This window comes from Falco punctatus (genome assembly GCF_963210335.1).
Source record: "Falco punctatus genome assembly, chromosome: 11".
Classification (NCBI taxonomy): Eukaryota; Metazoa; Chordata; class Aves; order Falconiformes; family Falconidae; genus Falco; species Falco punctatus.
Window position 1 is genome coordinate 2,591,970 of NC_137591.1, and position 21,883 is coordinate 2,613,852.

Below are 21,883 nucleotides of genomic sequence, written 5' to 3' on the forward strand. Positions count from 1 at the left end.
GCAGTCAGAGCTGGGGACCGGGGAAATACACACCTTCTGGAAATTAACTCCTTGCGCCCAGGAGCAATTCTTGGGGTTTGGAACATCCTCCCAAAACAGCTTCTTCATTCTGAAATATTAGAGAAATTTGGGAGTTGGTACTGTCCTCGTACACTCATGCTACTACCATCACTCACCTTTGCTATGTCAGAAAAGGAATCTGCGCCTATTTATCCAGATCACTACAATAATGAAACAATCATTTTAGACATTCTAGATGGCCAAAATTTAAGAGGAAAAATAAAGACATAAAGAAGTGACGTACCAGGGGGCAGTGCTGCAAAATATAGAAGGCACAGGTGGTCTTGTCTGAGAGACCCCAACCCACCTCCCACAAAATCCAGAGGGATTTTTACTTCAGACCTTTGTGATTATAATTAAATACGAACCCCAAGGGCTTTACAAATTCAAAGCACGTGAGCTCATTAACTTGCCCACAAATCCTTCTGTAGAAGTAAGGAGCACGTGGTGTGGGCTGAAGTGATGCTTCCAGTGAAAATGAACAGCCCTGATCGTCCCATTGCTGCAGGGGCCCAAAAGGGCGTGATTTTCACAAGGTAACAAGCCTGCATGCTCAAGACACTTTAATCCTTGGTGCTGTATTCCACAGTCTCCATTGCCTTTCACTACGCTGTATCAAATCTATGATAAACATAATTCCTAGCTTTCCTCGGAAAGACCCTGCCCAGCCATCTGGCAGACAGGCATCATCTAAGCTGCACCGCCCTCCTCTGAAGGCCTCCTGGGACTCGGACATGACAACGAACACCTTACCTTTGGTGTGAAACCAGCAACGCTCCAAGCAACAACACTGAGGTTGAAATAACTATTGGCAGAACCACATAGAGGCTGGCGTTATTCTCATTTTCATATCCACCTAGAAATCAAAGGAATTCAGATAATAACGCAGTAAAATAATTCGTCTGTGAACAAACACTTTGCAATAGGGAAATCATAAACAGTAGAAACCACAGTGTAAGTGCAAAAAAAACTTGATAAAAGAGTTTTATTGCACATCAACAAACCTTTACCTTGAGAACAAACAAAGGAAAGAATTATTTTAAATACTGAGGTGACTCCTCCATCCCTGTGGAAGGTGCCCACTGCTCCCTTGCTATTAAGAAATTAAATCGGAGCATATGAAATAAGAGCACAGTCCACAATTGGAGAACAAAGAATCACAGAGCCCTAGGATCTCAGCTGTTAAATCTGATGCACGGGAACTCAGATCCCTTGTTTAACTAATCCCACAAAGAGCTTTCAAATGAAAGCAACTGAAGTCCTAGAACACTCTTTATAGTAATATCAAAATGACTTTAATACTGACATTTCTTTCTGGTAAGATACAGACTTCTCCTGCATTTAAGGTTACTTCTCCAAGCTCCTATTTCATAAACAACACCGAGAAAGATCCCATAAGTCACCTTTGGTAAATTGATCTGTTGCTCTGGATTTGCCAACTCCTCCAGCAAACACAGGGTACAGGCTGAACTGGTACTTCTCAATCAGAATAAAGTGATCTGGAGAGAGGAAATGAGCCTTCTGAATCAAAACTGTTACCCTATTTTTTAAACAATTGCCTCCACAGAGGCTCCAAGTCACATATCAGAGTTCAGATCAGCCCAGAGAAGGGAATAACAAAAGTCATCTTTTACAGACACATGCTTCAATATCAGAAGGTTAAAACTATTAATCTATACTGGATAACCTAGTCTTTTTCTTGCACGGAATTAACACCTTTATGGGACTATTGTAAAAATTTCTATGAGTAAAGCCAAAATGCAAATGAAATGCACGCATTAACTTGGGTAATTAGCTGGCATACTCAATATTCCAGAACTAATTTTACTGTATTGCCAAAAAATGAACAGACTCCTGAGCTTCATTCTTTATTAACTTGATTGTTATTGCAACAGTCAATCCTTTACAGTCAGTCCTCTAATGATAATCCAGAATTGCTCTACTGGTCCTTACCATAAAAGCCATCAGAGAGGAAGAAGAAAGAATCAGAGAGCTCAGTAATGCTACATTTTTCAGTTCCATAACAATTAACATAATGCATTATATTTTCAAGTGCACACTCACCATAAATATAATATTTGCTAATATTTGGAGGAACTCGCACCCATTTCATCTCCTCTTCTTTGTTAAGGTTCTTCCATTCAATAATAAAAGATGTTATCACATAGATCTGAGGTGAAAGCGTCCAAATCAAAATCACACAGGTGCTGTTCACTGGGTAAGCGCTAAGCGACTGCACAGCACTCACTGGCAGAACAAGGAGAAAATGGCCGTGAATTACATGAGCTCGGAGGTGAGATGAGAGCTGGGTTAGCAGGAGAGGTGTATACTACCAACTACACACACATGGATGACTGCTACAGGTTCAGCATTTTATCATTTACATAATAAAGCCTGACCTTTAGTCCACAAGTTATTTCTCTTTAAGCCAGCAAAGCTTGGTTTACTCCAACTAGTCCCAAACACCAATTAGATAAAAGTTTCTTACCACATCAAACAAACACCCTTACTCTCACATGCACCTCCCTAATTATCACTCCTTCACTGCAAGATTAGCAACAACTACTGAACTGTCAACATCTAGCTAGCAAAGCACACACTGAGAGCCTTGTAAGCTAAATCCTACTGAATCTCTCCAAGTAAAATACCAAGACAACAATCCAGTCGGACAAACACTTCCCATGACATGTACTACTGACCTCAGGGTTTCCAGGATATGCTTGCACACAGTATCAGAAAGAATTTTATCCATAAAAATGCTTTTGAAATTGCATGACAGCCATAAAGTTCTACAAACAGACTGCAGTAATGTTTCCCACAGCATATAAATGCATATGAATGCTACACAATTGAAGTATTTGAAAGCCATAGCCTTTATTTTATTCATAAAGCAGAGCACAGCCGAATCAATGAAGAGGCTGCCTAGGAAGTAAAGCCAAACCTCTGAAAACTATGTACTCTGGCAGCCCATCAGGTGAGCTGCCGGAGAAACAAGACCACATTTCATTTTGGAAACAACAATACATTCCCTAGCAGGAATGTTGGGTGTTCCCAAGGCAAAGTAAATGAAAAATCAGTTCTACAGCAAGACTTTATTTTTCTTTGATTAATCGTATTCTGTCAGGGGATGAAAGACAGCCCAGTGAAAGACAACTCTTTTCCCAACCCAAAGATCATTAAGATTTTCATGTCATGGAAATTTCATTTTTCAAATAGCTCTGCTGGTGAGATGCAGGATCTGTTTCCTATATTCAGCTGAACGTAGCATCATAAAACATTTTTTTATTCTGACAAATACAAAGAAAGCTTTGTCCAAAAGCATTGCAAGGATTCCTAGCATTTTCCACATCTCAAAACTATTACCAACCGGTGTTCTTACCTGTGCTCATCTGCTGAGACAGAGTTAAATTAAAATTAATTGAAGAAACTCCAATTGAATTCATGGCTAAAATTGTAACGGTATGTGTGTGCTCAATCCACGGAAATGAGCAGGTGGTGCCATTATCAACATATTCTGACCACGTGGTGTTTCCTGAGGTCTGATGCTTTATAACGTATCGACTCACACTGCACAATGAGTGACTCTTCATCAGTGGCTGCAGCAAACATTGGCATTAATTAACTTCCCAGTCTTTGATTTCAAAAGCAAATGTTACTTGCGCAGAAGGCACTGTTCCAATTTTAAGAAAACATGACCCAATAAAGACATTCTATAGACCAGCTACTGTCCTTTTAGCAAAGGTGCCATAGTCCATTTAAAGATTTCATTTCTCCTGTCACTCTCTCTGAGGGCTGACACACTGACTTGCTGCCTTTCCAGTGAAGGGGGGGCAGGGGGGACACAAGGAAACACAAACTTTCAGGCTCCCACTGTCACTCACTGTTTTATGTCAGTATTTTTCAGGATTGAAAAACCAGAACAGATGACTGCTTGCATACCAAACACTGGCAAACAGGAGCAGGCAGGCACTGATGTCCTTTTTTTTCCTGTCCTGCATTAACCTTTTAACATAGCTTTGCCCAGTTTACACGCAGTTGCGGTGGTGTTTATACAGGCAGCTGTCTAGCAGTCAGTGGCACATTCTGCTCAGAGATCCTGGTCAGCAGAACTTGGCAGCTGAAGGCTGCATCTCATTACAAATTACAGTCTTCGATTCTAGGTTATTCTTTTTTCTGAGTATTAGAGCAAATTGCAGAGCAAGTCTCTGTTTCACAGCATTTGTGTAACTCACACTGAAAGCAGAGGCTGACACGAACACCTAGTACGGCACTGACACTTCAGCTGCATTATTAGTACAGCGCGGACACAGCAGGTCAGGTCTCTGCACAAAGGCCAGAAGCTTGTAGCCCGCTCAGAGATCTGAGGGCTCTCCTAAAGCAGCGAGGACTGTAAGACTTCAGGAATTATGGGACGCTCCACATGGCTGAGATGCAGCCGCCCATGCAAATCCATGGCTGTGGTGCATGCAGCTGGACCCCAGATGTGTCCACCCTACAAAACTCAGCTCAGTGGCCAAGTCTGGAAACATGCCTGCTGCCAGCGTTCGTTTGTGCTGAGCCTCACCTGCCTCCCACCCACCCAAAGCAACCACACAGCACCAGGGGAGTTTCTGTCCTACTACATTACTATAAACTTTGTTATGATGAGGGTACAAAATCAGCTCAACGTGTGCCAGCTAGCTGCAAGAAAGGCTGGAGAATAAAAACAGACAAGGCAGGGAGGAAGTGATAGCAACAGGAGGGAGTAAATCCAAAGTGGACCAACTGAGCTAAGGCGGTGAAACCACCTCCCATTGTACCACAGTACTACAATCAATACTCACTCGCCTCCAGTATTAGCCAAGAGGCAGGAACCCAAGAGAAGTCATACCCCAAGTGCCTTGCACCCCAAGCCCCACACCCAGCGAGTGCCCAGGTTCACCTCCCAGGGAAACACGTCTCTATCATACTCCCTCTCTGGCCATCCCACCAATGGTTTCTGAGTCAAAGTGAAAGATCAAAACATAATTGTTCTCACCTTCCACAGCAGCGTAACATTCTTCTGCCTCCTTGCTGGATCTTCAGTAATAAGTCTCCAAAATTCAGGGCCTTGTAAGGGGGCTGCAAGATTACACGGTTTTGGAAGAAGTGTCACACTTCTGACTGCAACCACACAGACCACCACCGTGCACTCGCAAAAAACACATACCTTTGATATCTTTTACAAGCGTATAGGCTGATCTGCTCCAGTTGCTCCAGTAACCTGACCCATCCAGTTCCCTGCACCGGACCTGAACAACATACTCAACACAAAGTTTCTGAACTTTTATTAGAGCTGACCTTGGCACATTTGAAACTTCATAAAGCTGCAACAGAAGTAAAAAATATCTAGAGTAAGAACAAAAAGGCTTTTTAGGCATCAGTTAAGAGTCAAAATTCCTGAAAATGAATCCAATGAAAAAGTGGCTTAATCAGTAACACTCCATCGCTAGATAATGCAAATGCTCATAACCATGATTCACTGCATGCCGCAAATTCCAGAAAAGCCAGCTAACGCACTAAGTGACAACACCACAAGTCATGCTTCAATCTGGATTACAAAAAGACAGTACCTCCCATGTAATTTCTTCCCTGTTCACAGCATACCGAATCTGAAATTGAAGGTCATTGTTTGTAAATGCTGGGTTTGTCCAGCTCACATTCAGCAGCCCAACATGCCGGGTGATTTCTGCTTTAACATTGGAGGGAGGAAGCGGCTTCACTAGAAAATTGAAAGAAAAAAAGAAAAAAAAAAAAAATAAAGACTATAATGTCTGCAGAGACATTTCTCATTAAATCAAGTCATCATGGTTTACTTTCTCCTGTCCTGAGGGTGGCAGCTAACACATTGTGGCCTCTGTTATTCCAAGTAAGGCTGGACTATCACGCAAACACAACAATTCGCCCACCCAGGCGGGCTGGCCCTTCACTGCAGACAAAAGCACTGCTGACTGAGAAAAGCAATGTATGCCTAACTGGAAACTCATTCCAATTCTGACCCAAACTAAAATCACCAAAGAAAATCTTAAGCTGAAATATCAAAATCAGAGTTTCTCACAGAATAGACATTTAATTTAAAAAATAAATTTTAAAAAATAAAATTTAAAAAAAAAATCCATGAGCAAGTTTCAGTACGTTTCATCTTAATTTAAACCACAACAGCTTCTTATTGGTGCTAGCAGCTGGTACCTCCCCTGGTACAAACAACAGAAAATACAGCCTGGCACTAAGGGGGGGCACCACGGTGGGAAGCAGCAGCACACAGGGCCCAGAAAGGCAGCTCCTACAAATGCTCACGACAGACATTGTGTGATGATTAATGGAAATATTATGTTAAGGTTTGATTTCGCTAATAGGAAATTCCACCAAAACTGAGCTTCTCCAGCAGACTGAATAGGACTGTCACAAAGCCCTAGTTTGTTAACAAAGAAAAGTTAGAATAAACTTGTTTTGACTAATGAGATGGTGAGCACAGAGAAAACAACCAAAAAAATGAAACAAGCTTTAAATTTTGGGTAATAGAATGAGTACACCTTGTTTTACCATGATACAGAGCACCTTTCATCCAGCGTAGGTCAATTCTGTTCATCGCTTTTTAGTTAACATAATGACTTGAATCAACCAGACTAGTAAAGTTCTGCTAGAATTCCTCGCTGAGCAGCTTCACATAAAGCCATCATCTTTCCCAAGAGCACAGGCGTGCCCGACAGACCAACGCCATGGCTGCCACACTGACGAGGTGCCAGGTTCCCTGGCAAATGGCCGAAGCAGCAGAAGTGCAGGATCTGCGCCCACCAGCCCTCACACCACCCTCCTTTCTGGTGCCCAAGGCTCCCACTGGTTCTCTGATAATCAATGAATGTGCTTGTCAAAAAGGCACAAGCAGCCCTCTCTGAACTAGACAGGAGTAATCTTGAAAATCGCAAGGCCACTGCAATAAGAATAATAATAGTTATAATTCTCATACCCCACTTAGCTATGATGCACTAAACTCTGCCTTTCCTTCCTGTGACATTCGTTTTTGCTTATTCTGTTTAAGCTCTGAAACGCAAAGGACAGTTTGTTTTAAGCTATGTTCTCTGTATGCATGCTTCCCCATAGGCATTATAGATGTATTTTATTATTCTGCTTTATTTCATGTAGCACTTCTGTGGTCTAGCTGCCATGTTTTCTCTCTACATATGTTCACACTCGTGTCCAAAAAATACAGAGTCCAACAAATGCTCTGAGTTATAGACCAGATAATAAGACTTGCTTTGCACATTTTGCAGTGTTTGAAACACCGACTGTTCCTGCCTCTTGCTTTTACACAAATCTAAGATCTCTGTGCCACAAAACAAACTCTTGAAAAGCAAGCAAAAGTAGGATTTTAACGATTTTAGATCAATATATAACTGTGTAACTAATACATCTAGTGCTACACTGTATTAACGTATAAACTTAACTAATTGAAGACTTCAGAAAAATTAGATAACTAAGAACCTTCAAAATGAGACTGCCTTTTTAAACATGATACTTGCATTTTCAGTAGATGTCTTTGCAAAACACCTGAGAGGATAAAAACGCAAAACTGGACATTTTATCAGTATTAGCTGCAGTTACAATCTGCTGCTGTGCCAAGAAAAATGTATGGAAATAACATTTAATGCAATGTCTTTTAGAAGACAGTACCAAAGCTCTTATGTTTTTATGTTCTTTCCAAAATCTAGTTTATTTAAAATGCTGTGAAGTACTTTACCTACACCATTTAAGGAATCAAATCCAACGTCACAAGTGAAGAAAGATGTGCACAAATCTTGACCTACCCACATCTGCTGGAACGACACAAGTTGGTGAAGATTCAAGAGTTCCTAGTAAGTGCTTAAACTCTATCCACATGGTATATCCAGATAAAAGAAAAATAGGCTGAAATGTACACTCAAAAGAATGATTCTTCTGTAAATGGCATTCTTTCACCTCTGATTTTGGAGACGTACTTGGAAAGTCAGGACAATAAATTTTGCTCCTTAAGAGAGAAAAAAAACCCATTCAATTAATACATTGGAACTATAAGCTGCTCATGTAAAGGCATCAGTAAAACAGAACTCTGAAGGCAATTAAAACAAATGGTGTCACTGGAACCATCTGGGCTTTTTTTATTATTATTTGGACAGATCTTGAACCTGAATCTACACTGAATAGATTAAAGAGACTACAGTGTTACTCCTCAAAGCTTTGGCTCTTAGCCTAAATAAAGCAGGATATAAAGGCTCTCCCCAGTGCAAAATCTTTTGATGAGAGACTAACAACAGGAAGAAACAGGTACCAAAGCAGGCATCTCCAAATACTCATAAATCACGTTACTTCAGTGGTATGTATTAGCAATAAACAGAGCAAGGCAGATCTCCAGCCGGGAATAAGACTTTCAAAATACCAACTGGCGTCCAGGGGAAAGCTGCCACGTGGACGAAACGGGCATGTACAGTGAATTCCCCAGGAGATGGAAATCCCATAAAAGTATCAATTCTGGAGGGCACCATTAAAATCCCACATACAGTCAGTATCACATCTGGCAACAGAACAGAGGAGACCCAGACTCTGGGTAAAATGGCACTGAACATCTTATCGGTGATGGAAAGTTTTCGTGTTTCTCCTCATTTCTCCTAAGCTTGTGCACAGCTCAGACTTGTGGTGAGAGCGGCCAGATAGAGTATTAGTTACTCAACTGAACCACAAAAGTTACACTTAGCTGAATCTCTCCTGCTCCTGCCAACATAGCTAATACAGATTAAACTTGTGCCTTATGCTTTGAAGGTTTAGCTTAGCATTCACTGTTTTTACAGGATGACCATTTCTCCGCTGTTTCTGTTGGCAGCACTGACTGCAGAGGAAGACGTACTAACAACCCAAACAAAACAAAACACCAACTGTGAAGCTATCACACCACATTACTGAGGAGCGTTGGATTTCATCTGTAAAATGTAATTGCATCAGCAACTAAGAAGAATAGCTTCATGCTCCTGGAAAACACGACACGCCTGATGTTGATGCAACACATCTAACTTCCAACTTCCGCTGTGAGGACTTGCCTATGTCTAAGCAAATACTAGCAACTCCAGCATATTTATGGTGCCTCTTGCAATCAAGCTTGGGCAATTAAAAAACCTGACTATTTCATGTGGTTTCAAGCTTGTAAACATTAGAGTTCTTTTTGTATTTTTGTTCCCAATATGCAACAGAATGTTATGCAAATGATACTGGTTGGTTTTGCAACTATAAATTTTTACATGTCTTATACTTCCACTTTTGGGTCGTCACTACATTCATGTGATCCCTCACAATTTATTTTTTTATTTCTCTTCTTTCAGATCTTACTGTTAACAAACCAAAAAAAAAAAAAAAAAAAAAGAACAAAAAGAAAGATCACAAAAAATACTATCATCTGGGAAGCATTTTCAGCCTGTATTAATGTTCACCATTTGATCTAGCAGGAGCACTGTAGCAAATATACAGATTATCACCTCCTATTAGAAAATAGCATTTTTAACTAAACCTGAACAGTGAAAAAGTTGGAATGAAAACGTGGCAAGAGCAGCATGTTTTTTATTTCAAGAGCTCTGCCCAGCAGTACACTCATTATATTCATATTTGTAAAGGCAGTTTAAACAAAACGTACCTTAGCAGTCAGCTAGTCACTAATCCTGCCCTAAAAGCCTCCACCTGAAATCTCAAACATTCTAGTTATTATTTTAGTCCACAAAATCCTGAGAAATGTTCACCTGCGTAATACAATAGTTCAAAACTTCAGTCCACCTCCAACAGGGAAGACAGTCCAGCTTTCCAAAGGATTAGGCCCTTGGGCTGATTTAAGCTTGTTTGCCAAAACTTCTGCATATCCAGTCCAGCACAGCAGTAAAATAAAAAATTTGTTCTCAGGAAGGGTTGTCTGTCTGTCTATCTTGTTTATTTAAAGACTAACACAGTTCTAGGAAACTCCCAAGCTCAATATATTAGTAACTCAAAGGGATTTTTTTTAGTTTCATCATAAAACAATAATCCCACCGGCAATACTTGTGTACACAAATGAAGATAAGGATGATGACACCACTGATTTAATTATCGGTTTTGTATTTTGTAAACTTTTTTTTTTCTCCGCACCACATCCCACTTCTCCTGCTCTATCCAAAAGACAGACAAAATTTAACCAACTACCTGAAAGCTAACCAGGCCAAAACACCTGACCAAAATGATGAAAACTAAGAATTTCTCTAGCCACCAAAGATGCTACCTTCATAAAACAATATGCCTACTGTGAACCAAGATTTGATTAGCTCTTTATAAGCAAGATTTTATTCATCTGGAACGAATTAAATTCCATCCCTGTGTTTTTATCTGCTGTCTGGATATAGAAAAAAAAGATACAGAATTACAGAAAAATTGAAGATTGAATGGAGACCTCGAGAGGTCTCAAGTCCTACCTCCAACTCAAAGCAGGGTTAAATTCAGAGTCAGGTGAAGGTCCTGTCCAGTCGAGATCTGAAAGTCTCCAAGGACAGAGATTCTACAGCCTCTCTGGGCCACTGCTCCAGTGCTCAGTCACTCTCACTGTGAATGGCTTTTTTTCCTTATTTCCTTACAATTTGTAGATACGAGCAACTAGAAGAATAATTTTTTTATAACTGATACAAGCAAACACATCTACTTTAAGAGAACTGGCTTCCAAACTGCATCTACAGGTTTTACAAAAGCTGAAAAAAACCTGTAAAAAGAATCAATGTTACAGACTCTGGTATCTACAGTTCCCATTCTGCACACGTGGTTCACACCCCTGGAGTTCCACTTTGGAAAAAGTCCAGCTTACAGAAACTAAGCACAGCTTATAATTACATTTATTCAGAATTCTTTGATGTAGTAGTATTTCAAGAGCAATGCTTTCCAAACATACATTCCAAACAAACATTAAAAGCTATACATACCTGTAGTATCTTAACTGCAAGGAACTCCCCAGGAGCAATGTGTTTGGGTTTGCAGACCATCTGCAAGTCATTTTAGTTAAGTACCCATCCGTTTCACATGTGATAGCAATATTCACATCTAATTAAAACACATTGAAATGTTATTAATAAAGATATAATTGCTTATACAAAAACCATGCATTACAAATCATAACTGCTCAATGAAAGCTAACTGGAGTTTAAAATGGAAATATTCTGAGCCGACTATTAAAATGCACCAAAATTATAATTTAAAATCATCTGGAATCTTACCTACTACATATAATTCAGCGTATCTATGATGACATTCCCTATTTTGATGACAACAGTATAATGCGTTATAGAAGAAACTTCCTCTAGGTTTTGTTGCTTTCAAGTTGAAAAGAGTAACTTTGCTTACGCGATCATTCACAAGCGTATACTGACTTTCTGGGATTTCTTCTGCTAAATTCAGCCACCAAACAATCTTCTTGGACACTACAATCTTGGTTTTGTTTTTATAGATGCAATGAAAGGAAACATTAGAACCAACACTGGTCAATATCTTAGGAGGGAAGTACAGGACTTCAGCTATGCAGTAGGGAAAAAAAAGGAAAAAAAATCCATTAAGATTAGAATCTGAACAAAAAAACAGAAAAGCATATGTCAATAGAAAAATATTAGCATTATCATCCAGTTCTATTTCTAAATTTCCTACTTCTTAATTACTATTAGTAACTATAGGGGAGAGGTGCAGAAATGAGCCTTTGACTGTCTCCATCTACAACTGATGTTTGTAAATTCTGATAAAAATAACCTTTAATATCCCCAGGCAAACATGAACTAAACGAGCAGAAAAATCACTGGAGGCTACAGCGAAAGCAATACAGAGCAGCACAAGGGAAACAGGGAAATACACAGGCTCCTGTAAATTAAATCTTGGGAAACTAGATTGACACTGCTGCTTGTTACTCAGCCCACTTTAAGGCATCAGGTCAGCTTATTTAAATACTGCAACGAGTACTTGCAACCTAGAAAGGACTAGCTCCTGTAACTCATCTCGCAACACACAAACCACAAATTTTAAAATTGTAACATTGTCCTCAGGGAGAAGTGAGAGAAGATCTAAGTAAAAACATGATGTTTGGGTTTGGAGGAAAAAAATACATCTAACTCTCTGAATCCTGCAAGGATGTTGAAATCATATGGTAGCTGAAGCACTACTGTAATACTGCAAGAAAGAAAACTGTAAAACTGAACACAGATTTTGAGTGAATTGCTGTGGAGGACTGGGGAAGAAGGGCCTGAAAAAAATAAATTTTCATAAAATAATAATATTCAAGCTTTCCAGTAGTTACTACTCCTGCTCCTACTGAAGTCAGCAGGACATTAACATCTCAAAAACTTGTTTTAGATTCTCATCGGTGCAGCTAATACCACATGGTAGCTGTGATACAGTAATTCATTCACTTAGGCATAAAGACACTAAATTTGCAATGCATGTAGGTACACATAAGCTCAGCATTGTTAGTCGGGTACTCAAGGAAGCTACAGGTGTTATTTACCTGCTGAAAAGGAACAGTTTGCCAAAGATCAACCCAAAGCCAGCAGGAAAATTCTTTAAAGGTCCCATTTGCTTCCCATAGTTGCGGAAACATATCAGATCTTTTTTGGCTATTTGCAAAATACAGGCCTTCTCAGATAGAAGAGCAGGCTTAACAATATTGTCATTGTCAGAGACTTTCATGTTAAATATAAATCAGAACATGAAGCTGGTCAGCTGTCCAAAAATATAACTGCCTGATTTCAGCATTTGCTCTTCCAGTGTTAATGTGCCTCCCTGGATGCAAGGCAGTGTTCCTGCTCTGCTGCTCCCAGCTGTGCTGCACACTCCACTGTTCCTCCATTGGCTCATCCTAACTCTGGCCATTAGGAGAATAGGCCAATCTGAGCATCCTGCAGTGAAGAAATTAATTCCTCTATGCCACCATCAGGTTTGTCACAACGGGATTATTTGACTGATAAGATGTATGTTTAATACAATTACATACCCCATAACAGGATTAACGAAAAATCATCTTAGTGTCTACTGCACCTTTTTTTAAATCTGTATTTCTCAATACATACAGAAACTGAGAATGTCAGTACATGTTTGTGAGAGAAAACATATATTTACCCCCAAAAAATTCTCAAAGCTTTATAGCTATAAATATATATACATGCACACACACACTTTTCTTTTAAATGTATATATATATATATATATATATGTAAATCCAAAAGACTAAGGGGCAGTTAGGCCTCTAGACATATATAATCAGGCATCCTGTGTTTCATGCTCGACTGCTGTGAGGGTCTGTGTATTTTCAGCTTTTGTGGATGAGAGCTCCTTCTGCAAAGTTTAGCTACTTCCTTGGTACTCAATTTAAGCACACATATTACACTATTTAGCATACAGTAAGCAGGTGTACATGTAAGCAACTAGGTAAGGCACTAGTATTGTCATGTAATAGTTCAGAGGATACCTGTGACAACACAGGACCAAAACATTCCCAGTTAATCATAAGCAGAGCATGGAAAAATACAATGCAAAAAAAATCCTGAAATTCTCAGGCTGACCCAAACCAGCTCAATCTGCAAAGCAAATCAGCAATCCTGGTAACTCACCAAGGATTTGCCAAACAAAATTTATTTTCTTGCCTATATTCAACTCTCAGTAAAGAGTGAGCCATTATGACCTATCATTTTAGCAGGAGCTATGTTGATATAAGGGACCTCATTAAATCCTGACAGCCCTTTACTCAGTCCAGGAGAGCTCTTACGGTGTGCAACATGTCAGGAACTCACCCTATTTGGGTAGTACATTTTTTACAGTATATAAGATTATACACATACACTAAAGCCACATGCATTGAAACTGACTGACTGGGGCTATCATGGAGTTTACGGATAGGGCTCACAAACCAAGATGAATTTGGTTAAATCTACAAACCCAAAACTTTGTTCTGTGCTTTTCATTTAGCTACAAAGCCTCATACTAAACTAAAAGTTAAGAGAAAGCATCGGGAGAAAAATCTTGCATTAAGTAGAGATTAAACGCTGCCCACTGTCTTTTGAAATTGAAAAACCCTTGGAAAAAGAGCTTTTTCTGGGTCTGAACAGGTGCATGGTGAGCAACAGGGCCAGACAAGGAGTAGTCACGGAGATGGCTGTGCAGTCCACATGCGTTAGTCCAGAAGTCTTTTAATTCAAGTCTGTACAAAGGAAAGCGCAGAATCTCTGGCAAAGCCATACCGGATTGAGAAGCAGGAGGAGAAAGAACTTCCACAGGATTTTTCAGCCCAGCTCATGCATACTGTGCCTCCCTGGATAACACATGCTCTCAAACAGTCATTCCACAAAACAAACTAAACTGGGTAATCTGTTCTATTCCAGAAGACTTACTGCAGGTAAGTGCCTGCATGTGACCTACCTCCCAAGTTGAGGTTATACGGTATGCTCCAGTCACTCCAGAACCCTGGACCCCGATGATTCCGGCACCGCACTTGAACTAAGTATGAAGAATCAAGTAGCATGTTGTCTATGGCCAGTGAGGTTTCTAGAGCAACACGAACCATCTGTTGGTTTACCAGAAGCCATCATTGTTGTATAATAAACAGAAAAAAAGAAAGAGACAGAAAGAACCAAAACAAATGGTCTAGAGAGTAGGTTTTAAGTAGCAAGCTGGGTAAAAATAAAGCTTTCTTTTTAAATTTACTGTAAGTTGAATATGGTGTAATACACGTTATTATGGACTTCTAATTAACAGCTGCTTTTATTCCAGAGCCTACTGCATGATAGCAACAGAAAAAGCAACTCACTAATAAAAAGCTATAATTATTAGCATCTATTGTGGAATTCAGGGTTTGCTGAAAGGAGAAGCTTTGCCTTTAGACTTCACAGAATCTAGAATTTCATCCAAAAAGAAAGATGGGAGTTTGTTTATAAGACCCGACAGGAGACAAGTCATTCATCATTGTGCAGGGGCTCTCCTAGTGTAAGAGACAAAGTCCAGCTTTCCAGCTTTACCACACTCTGCTGACATTTACCAGGGTCTGCTGAACACACCAGCTCAGGAGAAACCAGACCAGCCATGTTGCTCAACCCACCAGAGCCAACGCCCAAGACAAGGAGGATGATAAGAAATCCTGGGCTCTGGAGAAGACCCACCGACATGCACTGCTCCATCACAAAGCAAAGCGAGCAGAGCTGACTCACCTGCCAACCACTTTGACCGGAATTTGCAGAGATTTTCACTTCATATTGAAGCGGGTATGGCGTCAGCACAGGATCAGACCAGCAGATCTTCACTTGACCTTTCTCTGCCATTTCTAGACGCAGGTTCAAAGGAGGTTCTGGTTTTACTGCGGACAAATTAATTTACAAGTTTACCACTAACCTTACTGCCTGTAACTGCTGGCAGTAATGAGATTTTACTGATTCAGAGGTCTCTTTCACGCCTTTTCTTTAAATGCATTTTTCAAGAGCTGTTCTACAGCTAGTGTATGACAAAGTAATGTTGTGTAATATCACTGGAAAAGTGCACCTTGGCACTGCTATATAGTTACTTACCAGGACCTGCTGTCTGACCTAACATTTGCCTTAAAATTACATTAATTTCTTGCCTTGGGCCACGATTCTTCCACATAACTAAGCACTAACTTAGCTGCTTTGCTGAAAAGAGGACTGAGAAAGGTGGGAGCGCTGAGCAATGCAATTTGTTCAGCTCCTTAAGAGACAGGAGATACTATCATTGTACTGTACACAAAGAAATTCTAAATATTCCTATCCCTTCCACAGTGATTATGGCTATTAAAGGTCTCCAGGAGAGCTACACTAGAGCAAAGTAAAAATGGAGGGTTTCAGAAGTTTCCCACAAGGATGCAGATAACTCTCTGGACAGGAAAATGAATGGGCAATTCAGAATGATGATTAGGATTACATTCACTCCTCCTCAGACAAAGGCAAGGAACCTAGATCCTACTTGTACCTGTTACTAAGAGCTTTTCAAATCACTGTGTAAGTACAGTGTCTTTTAGGTGATTTTGTTCTCATTCACAGCTCTGAGTCTCTCCCATGCAAGAACAATATCCTGCTAAAAATCACTGCAGAGAATAATACAATGTGTAAAAGCTAAAAAGAAAGCATTTTCAAGGGTCTTTGGCAGTGGGCACATATTCACTTCCAGTTCCATCTGCACTGGGTGTCCCCAGCCTGCCCCCACACCATCCCAGATATAAACATCTGTAATTTCATTCAGGGCTTCATGCTGTCTACACTACATTTTTCCTAACCTGAAAAATATGAGTGCAGGAGGCTGGAAAGGCTCACAGAAGTAGTTCTAATGAGAGAATGAAAGTGACGGTAACCTCCAAATGGAGGTGAAGATGGGCTGGTAGCAGTAATCGAGCTGCGGTTCAGAAGGAGATGCACGCCCATGGCCATTAGCTAGTGCCACAGAGAACCAGAATTGCCTCCTGTCATCTGAACCCCACGATCAGACAACAAATCAGTCTTACCCAGAACCTCCTACAGCTGCTGCCAGGTTCAATAAAGTAAGAGTCTGCCTCTATCAATACCAGATAAAATACAAAATGGCCTTTCATTGATGTCTTGGCTCTTCAAGGTGTCTCATTAAGTGGTATTACCACAACCTCACTAAGTTTACCAAAACCCTAGTATTACTTTCAGTATAAGTTCACTACACTAAGTCAGACCTTATTTTATTATTACTTTTAGACCATCTCAAAGCAATGGCCTTAATGAAGTCCAGCAGGAAGTAACTTGGGAGGCAGCATAGATTTTAAAACAAAAGTCAGTAAGTTTTACATCACACTTTTGAGATCTTACAATCAGATAATGATGTCTGTTCTACTGATGCCACCTGTTCTACCAATATCATCTATAAGCAACTACAACTCTGCATTACATAAGTACTCATAGTTTTACTTTAAAATAACTCTGCTAAATCACAGCAGAACATACACTAATATTATGCATTTTAAAAATATACTTCACTAAGCAGAACAGACTTATGTAATTTTAAATACTGGCAGACACAACTCTGAATTTTTAATTTTTCCCTGTAGCATAATTTAAAAGCAGCATGATGCAAAAATGCAACCTCTCATCTTTAAAATTAGCCCACCCAGTTTTAACTTACTCTGCCTGCAAAGCACACCAGTGACAAAAAAGTTTATAAAAGTTGTATTTTTTCCCCCCACAGCTGACAGAGTCCCCACCATTTTAAAATTTGCTAAGATCTGCAATAACTGTGCACATTGGATAGCAACACATATCGAATTCATTATGTCAGTATAGTTTTAACTTGATTAAATAGAGAAGGACGTTTTCCAACTTGGAAAACAAAGGTACTGTATGTGTAAGGAAGAAAGCATCAAGACAACAGAGCTGCTTGAGAAAAGAGGTGGGTTTATTTGCTAAGGAAGCTTAGGAATAGCTTTCCCCCTTCCCCTCACTTTTTAACTTAAGATCTCAGCAACACAGACAAGCTCTACCACTGCCCCAGGCTCAGGCACAGGGAGGTCCTGATTAGAAATGAAAGCTCAAGTATGTTGACAGCCTGGCCTTTACTCAGTATGGTTTTGTACTAGAGCCCAGACAGGCATTAGGCAGCTAAGAAATGTGTACAGCACCACCCTGAGCAAGTGAGACAGCACCACGAAGCCTTTTCCTGTTCTGTCTGTGCCTTCCTTCTCCAGAAAAGACATCCTGCTGCTGTTCTCTATTTAAAAAGTTTTAAAATATAGGTCATACTTACTTATGTCTATGGGCTTGACTGACATCAAAGGTGACCACAGAGGTGTAACACCGATCACCATCTTCAGCCACATGATGTAAGTGTAGTTGAGCCTCAGAGAAGGCACGCAGCACTCACACTTGTCATACTCGCTACAGTCACACGGAGCAACCATGATGGTCCCCTTCAGAGAGCTCGTAAATACATCTCCCAGTGACAGCTCTGATCTACAAGGGGGAAAAAAACAAACCATAAAACAAACCAGTATTGTTTTCTATACTCTATCTCAATAGAGGAGGTTTGTCAATCTGAGTAAGGTTTATTTAACAAAAAAAAAAAAAAGAAAAAAGTAAAAAAGGCAGTAATTGGAACCAATTGCTTTTCTGTGCTGTTTCTCCCCTTTTAAATGGCTTCCAAGTAAAGCAGTTTAAACGATTTTCATGAAAGTACCCCTAAAGTTTGATTTTAACCCTAGGGATAAGGTATTACTAAACTAGAGGATACCTGTTGTTTAGTCAGGCTAGCTTCTGATTCTGATGGCTGTTATTACTAGATAGTTCTTAGACACACAAAGTTAGTTTACCTGACTAATTGGCAGCATTCTGTCACCCCCATAGAGATATCCATGAGGCACCAAAACAAATCTAAATAATTTAACATTCCTTCCACCTTCTGCTACAACTAAGCAAGCAATATAACAATCAAAACCAATTATTCAAATGAAAAACAAGCTTTGGACTAACAAAAGGCTGAAGAACTCTACCATTCAGGACACATTTTAGTCCTCATTTTCAACAACTTCTAATATTTGGAAGAAGAAAAAGAGACACCCCTGTGTCCTCCAGAAGTCTTACCATTGTACAGTTAATTCCAAGATAAGGCTTTAATTGTTTTTAGGCACAGCATGTTTGTCTATTAGATAGCCTGGTGTTTCCTAGGAAAGCAAGTTACTTACTCACACACATTACTACTATTGTCTTGGACAGGCTCATGGAAAGTATTTATTAAGTAACTTATGCATTGTGCTTTTTTACCTTCTCACAGTAAAGCTCATGCGATTATTTTTGACCAAACGCTCAGATTTTGTTTCAAGGGCAGGGGTAGCCTTTTTTTTCCTCTCCTTTCTATTAACACACCTTCCTTGAGAGTTTAACATAAACAGGTTTTGATTACATAATCCACTGCAAAAATCGTATAGTCTAATAGCTGCATGGATATAACATGTTTTATAAACACTTCAATTAGATTTTCTAATAATACGATTTTGACACATTTTAAATTAAATAAATGATAAAGTAGCATATACTGACACAAGCAGTCATGCATTAAGTCTTTTGATGCTGGCAAATGTTTTATAGGATACAAAAAGAACATATGCAATCATATGGAAATAAATGCCATCACATTTAGTTTGTATCTCTAATACAGTTTTCCTTGGGTCACCTTCAAGAAGCAGCACAAAGAAAAGCCACACTATTTCCCATGTACACATTAGTACACAGATGCTTTTCAAGTATGTTTTACAGGCATTTTTTAGAGCCATCCTCATGGGTTTGAGTGCTTTTAAACATGATTTCAATCTCCATCGGCTTCAGTCAAACTATTTTCAATTTATGAAATAAATACCACACAAGTGGGCACAAAGCTGCTTCTACTCTAACAACCAGCAGTTCCCAAAGTGTTCTTCATTCTCATTTCCACTCCACAGATATTCTTTGGGTTCTTTCAAACACAGATACACTCTTATGGTGTACTGTAGGTACCCAGTGACACAGGCCTCCTTAAGGCAGTGAATTCAATAGCGTGAAAACTTTGTGGCCAAATTTCTCACAGCAGCAAAGCCAAGACAAATCCTGACAGTTAAGCCATCCTGGATTCTTTCCTGCTTTTGACATTTCACCCTCACAAAATAAGCGTATGTTTTAAATTGTTCTGAAGTAATTTTGGAATTATTTCTGTACGGTAAGGGGTTTACTAATTCAGAGAAAGAAATTCAAGTTAATAGAGTAAGAATCTTTTACAGAAAGTTTGGAGTAGTTTTATAGTTTCTACGACTCATTGTAACACTTGAATTCAGGGAGGGCAGAGAACTCTACATTGCAGAAGAAGGGACAAGATTTTCTGCTTTTTTTGGTTTTAGTCAATTCGGCATCTAGTACAGTAGTACTACTGACAGTATCTATTGCCACAGAGCACAGGGAAGGGGGCATGATTCACTGATCCCATTACCATATTCTGCCCTACTTAAAACAGAAAAGGTCTAAAACTAGGGAGAGGCTGGAAGCAAACCAATTGCTGATGAATTATGGGGCAAAGCCTGTACAAATCATGCGGACTGGGACTGCAGAGAAACCCCACAATATACACACACATGGATCCACTAGTCAGGGCCCCCTAATCGTTCATTGGTCAACACACACATTATACATCCACCTTGTTTTTAGGATGCTCGCTGAAGCCGGTAACACAAGGATTTTCAGTAACACTGTGCCCTCATACCACCTGTACTCTGCAGTAATGACCCCATAAGCCATGCAGGTTCCTATGAATATATAGTTTACATTTATTAGTGCTGCACTCAGTCAATACTGACATTCCTAAAATAATTTTTACCAGGACTCAGACTTGAGGACACAAGACTTAAGGAACCTTATGCTGATGGTATCTGGCAGACACACAGCTTTTAAATTACTTGGAATATTTTTGTTTTTATAGTTGTGGCTCCACTTGTTTCTCCTGAATTTCCTTTCAAAGATTTCACAGGGCATTCTTTTATGTTTCCTTACCTTCTACCGCTGCTCACAGATTTTATTAGTCTCAAAAAACCCACAATCAATCCATAAGAACGTAGTCTTTTCATCAAACCGTGTCTTTAGTCTGATCTATCTGGAAAGCAGTTACCACCACATACCCCTCCCACCCTCATCTTTCTCCGAATCATTCCTAATAATTATGTCATTTTTACCCAGACTGAGCCTATATGCACCCAGACTACCACCTGTGTACAGGAGGGGAAAAAGAATGTGCTATAGAGCTCCTTCTCACATTGTGTTGTGCCAATATTGTGTTTCAAAGGCTACTCATTTGGGAGTAAACAGGCATGGGTTATTTCTCCCTGCTCCCACTTCACAAACCTTTTCATAAAATGCTGTGTATAGAAATGCAAGTGTAACTGGAGGAAAACCCTGTGGCTCCATGTCAGGCAGGTCTTCCACCCTTGTGATAAGAGCATTACCAGTATCTCACTTCCACGCTGTAGGCTTCCCTTACAGCTCACTACCTCTTGCAAGCAACCAGGGCAAAGCAATAGGAAAGACCAAGCTATGCTATCAAGACACCAGGTCCACTCCTGGAAGAAGACATCCACATACTAAGAAACCAGGTAATAAGCTTTGCATTTCTGTGAACTTGCACAACACAGGGACTATCTCCCAAAATTGAGTCTGGGATAAGAGAATAGATCAATGGAGGACATGATCATGTGGGGCCCCCACACCAACTTATTCCAAATTGTCAAGCCTGGGTTAAATGTATGAAAGCCAATTACAAGCAAAACAACAGAAAGCCAAAGTATTGTGGAGAACTGCAGCAGCCTGGGACTGCACGAGCAGCCTGTCATCTTCAGTTTGGCTGCAGATGGATCCAGTCACAGAATAACCATTTTTCCTAAGCTGTGGGTACTGACTTTAGAGGAGCTTATGCTTATAGAGCCTTCTGAAGTTCAGGAGAGGTCAGTGCCTTCATGCAGTAGAAGGAGAGGAGAAAGTTTGAGTAAGCTTAAATCAAAGCAATGGGCTATTAAAAACTAGAGTTTTCCATCAGACTTGCAGCACACTGAGAGAAGCTATAAATCCTGGTTCAACAAGCACTTTACATCACGCAACAGTGATCAGACTTAAGCCAGATCCAAACTGTGGTGAGGGGAAGGAAAGTCAGAGGGCTTGTAATATACATGAGTATATACTGTGTTCCCATTCAGTTTTCTATGCGGGCCTGCTGGCCTTGGAAAGATTTTTCTTGGCACAGAGAGGTAAGCAAAACCAGATAGGTACTA

At 39.9% G+C, this 21,883-nt stretch overlaps 1 protein-coding gene across 5 annotated transcripts in view; it reads right to left on the reverse strand.

Annotated features, from left to right (window-relative positions):
* Positions 1 to 21,883, reverse strand: part of LEPR (leptin receptor) — a 46,208-nt gene that overhangs the window by 12,210 nt on the left and 12,115 nt on the right. For all 5 annotated transcript variants that reach the window (XM_080407240.1, XM_080407239.1, XM_080407238.1 and 2 more), the window contains 14 exons: positions 17,851 to 18,056; positions 15,288 to 15,433; positions 14,503 to 14,647; positions 11,325 to 11,621; positions 11,034 to 11,151; positions 7,884 to 8,083; positions 5,652 to 5,800; positions 5,249 to 5,405; positions 5,078 to 5,160; positions 3,440 to 3,656; positions 2,125 to 2,307; positions 1,464 to 1,559; positions 814 to 916; positions 34 to 109 (listed from right to left, as the gene is read on the reverse strand). In XM_080407240.1, the coding sequence (XP_080263366.1) occupies positions 34 to 109; positions 814 to 916; positions 1,464 to 1,559; positions 2,125 to 2,307; positions 3,440 to 3,656; positions 5,078 to 5,160; positions 5,249 to 5,405; positions 5,652 to 5,800; positions 7,884 to 8,083; positions 11,034 to 11,151; positions 11,325 to 11,621; positions 14,503 to 14,647; positions 15,288 to 15,433; positions 17,851 to 18,056 (2,176 nt within the window). The remainder of the gene's footprint in view (positions 1 to 33; positions 110 to 813; positions 917 to 1,463; positions 1,560 to 2,124; positions 2,308 to 3,439; positions 3,657 to 5,077; positions 5,161 to 5,248; positions 5,406 to 5,651; positions 5,801 to 7,883; positions 8,084 to 11,033; positions 11,152 to 11,324; positions 11,622 to 14,502; positions 14,648 to 15,287; positions 15,434 to 17,850; positions 18,057 to 21,883) is intronic.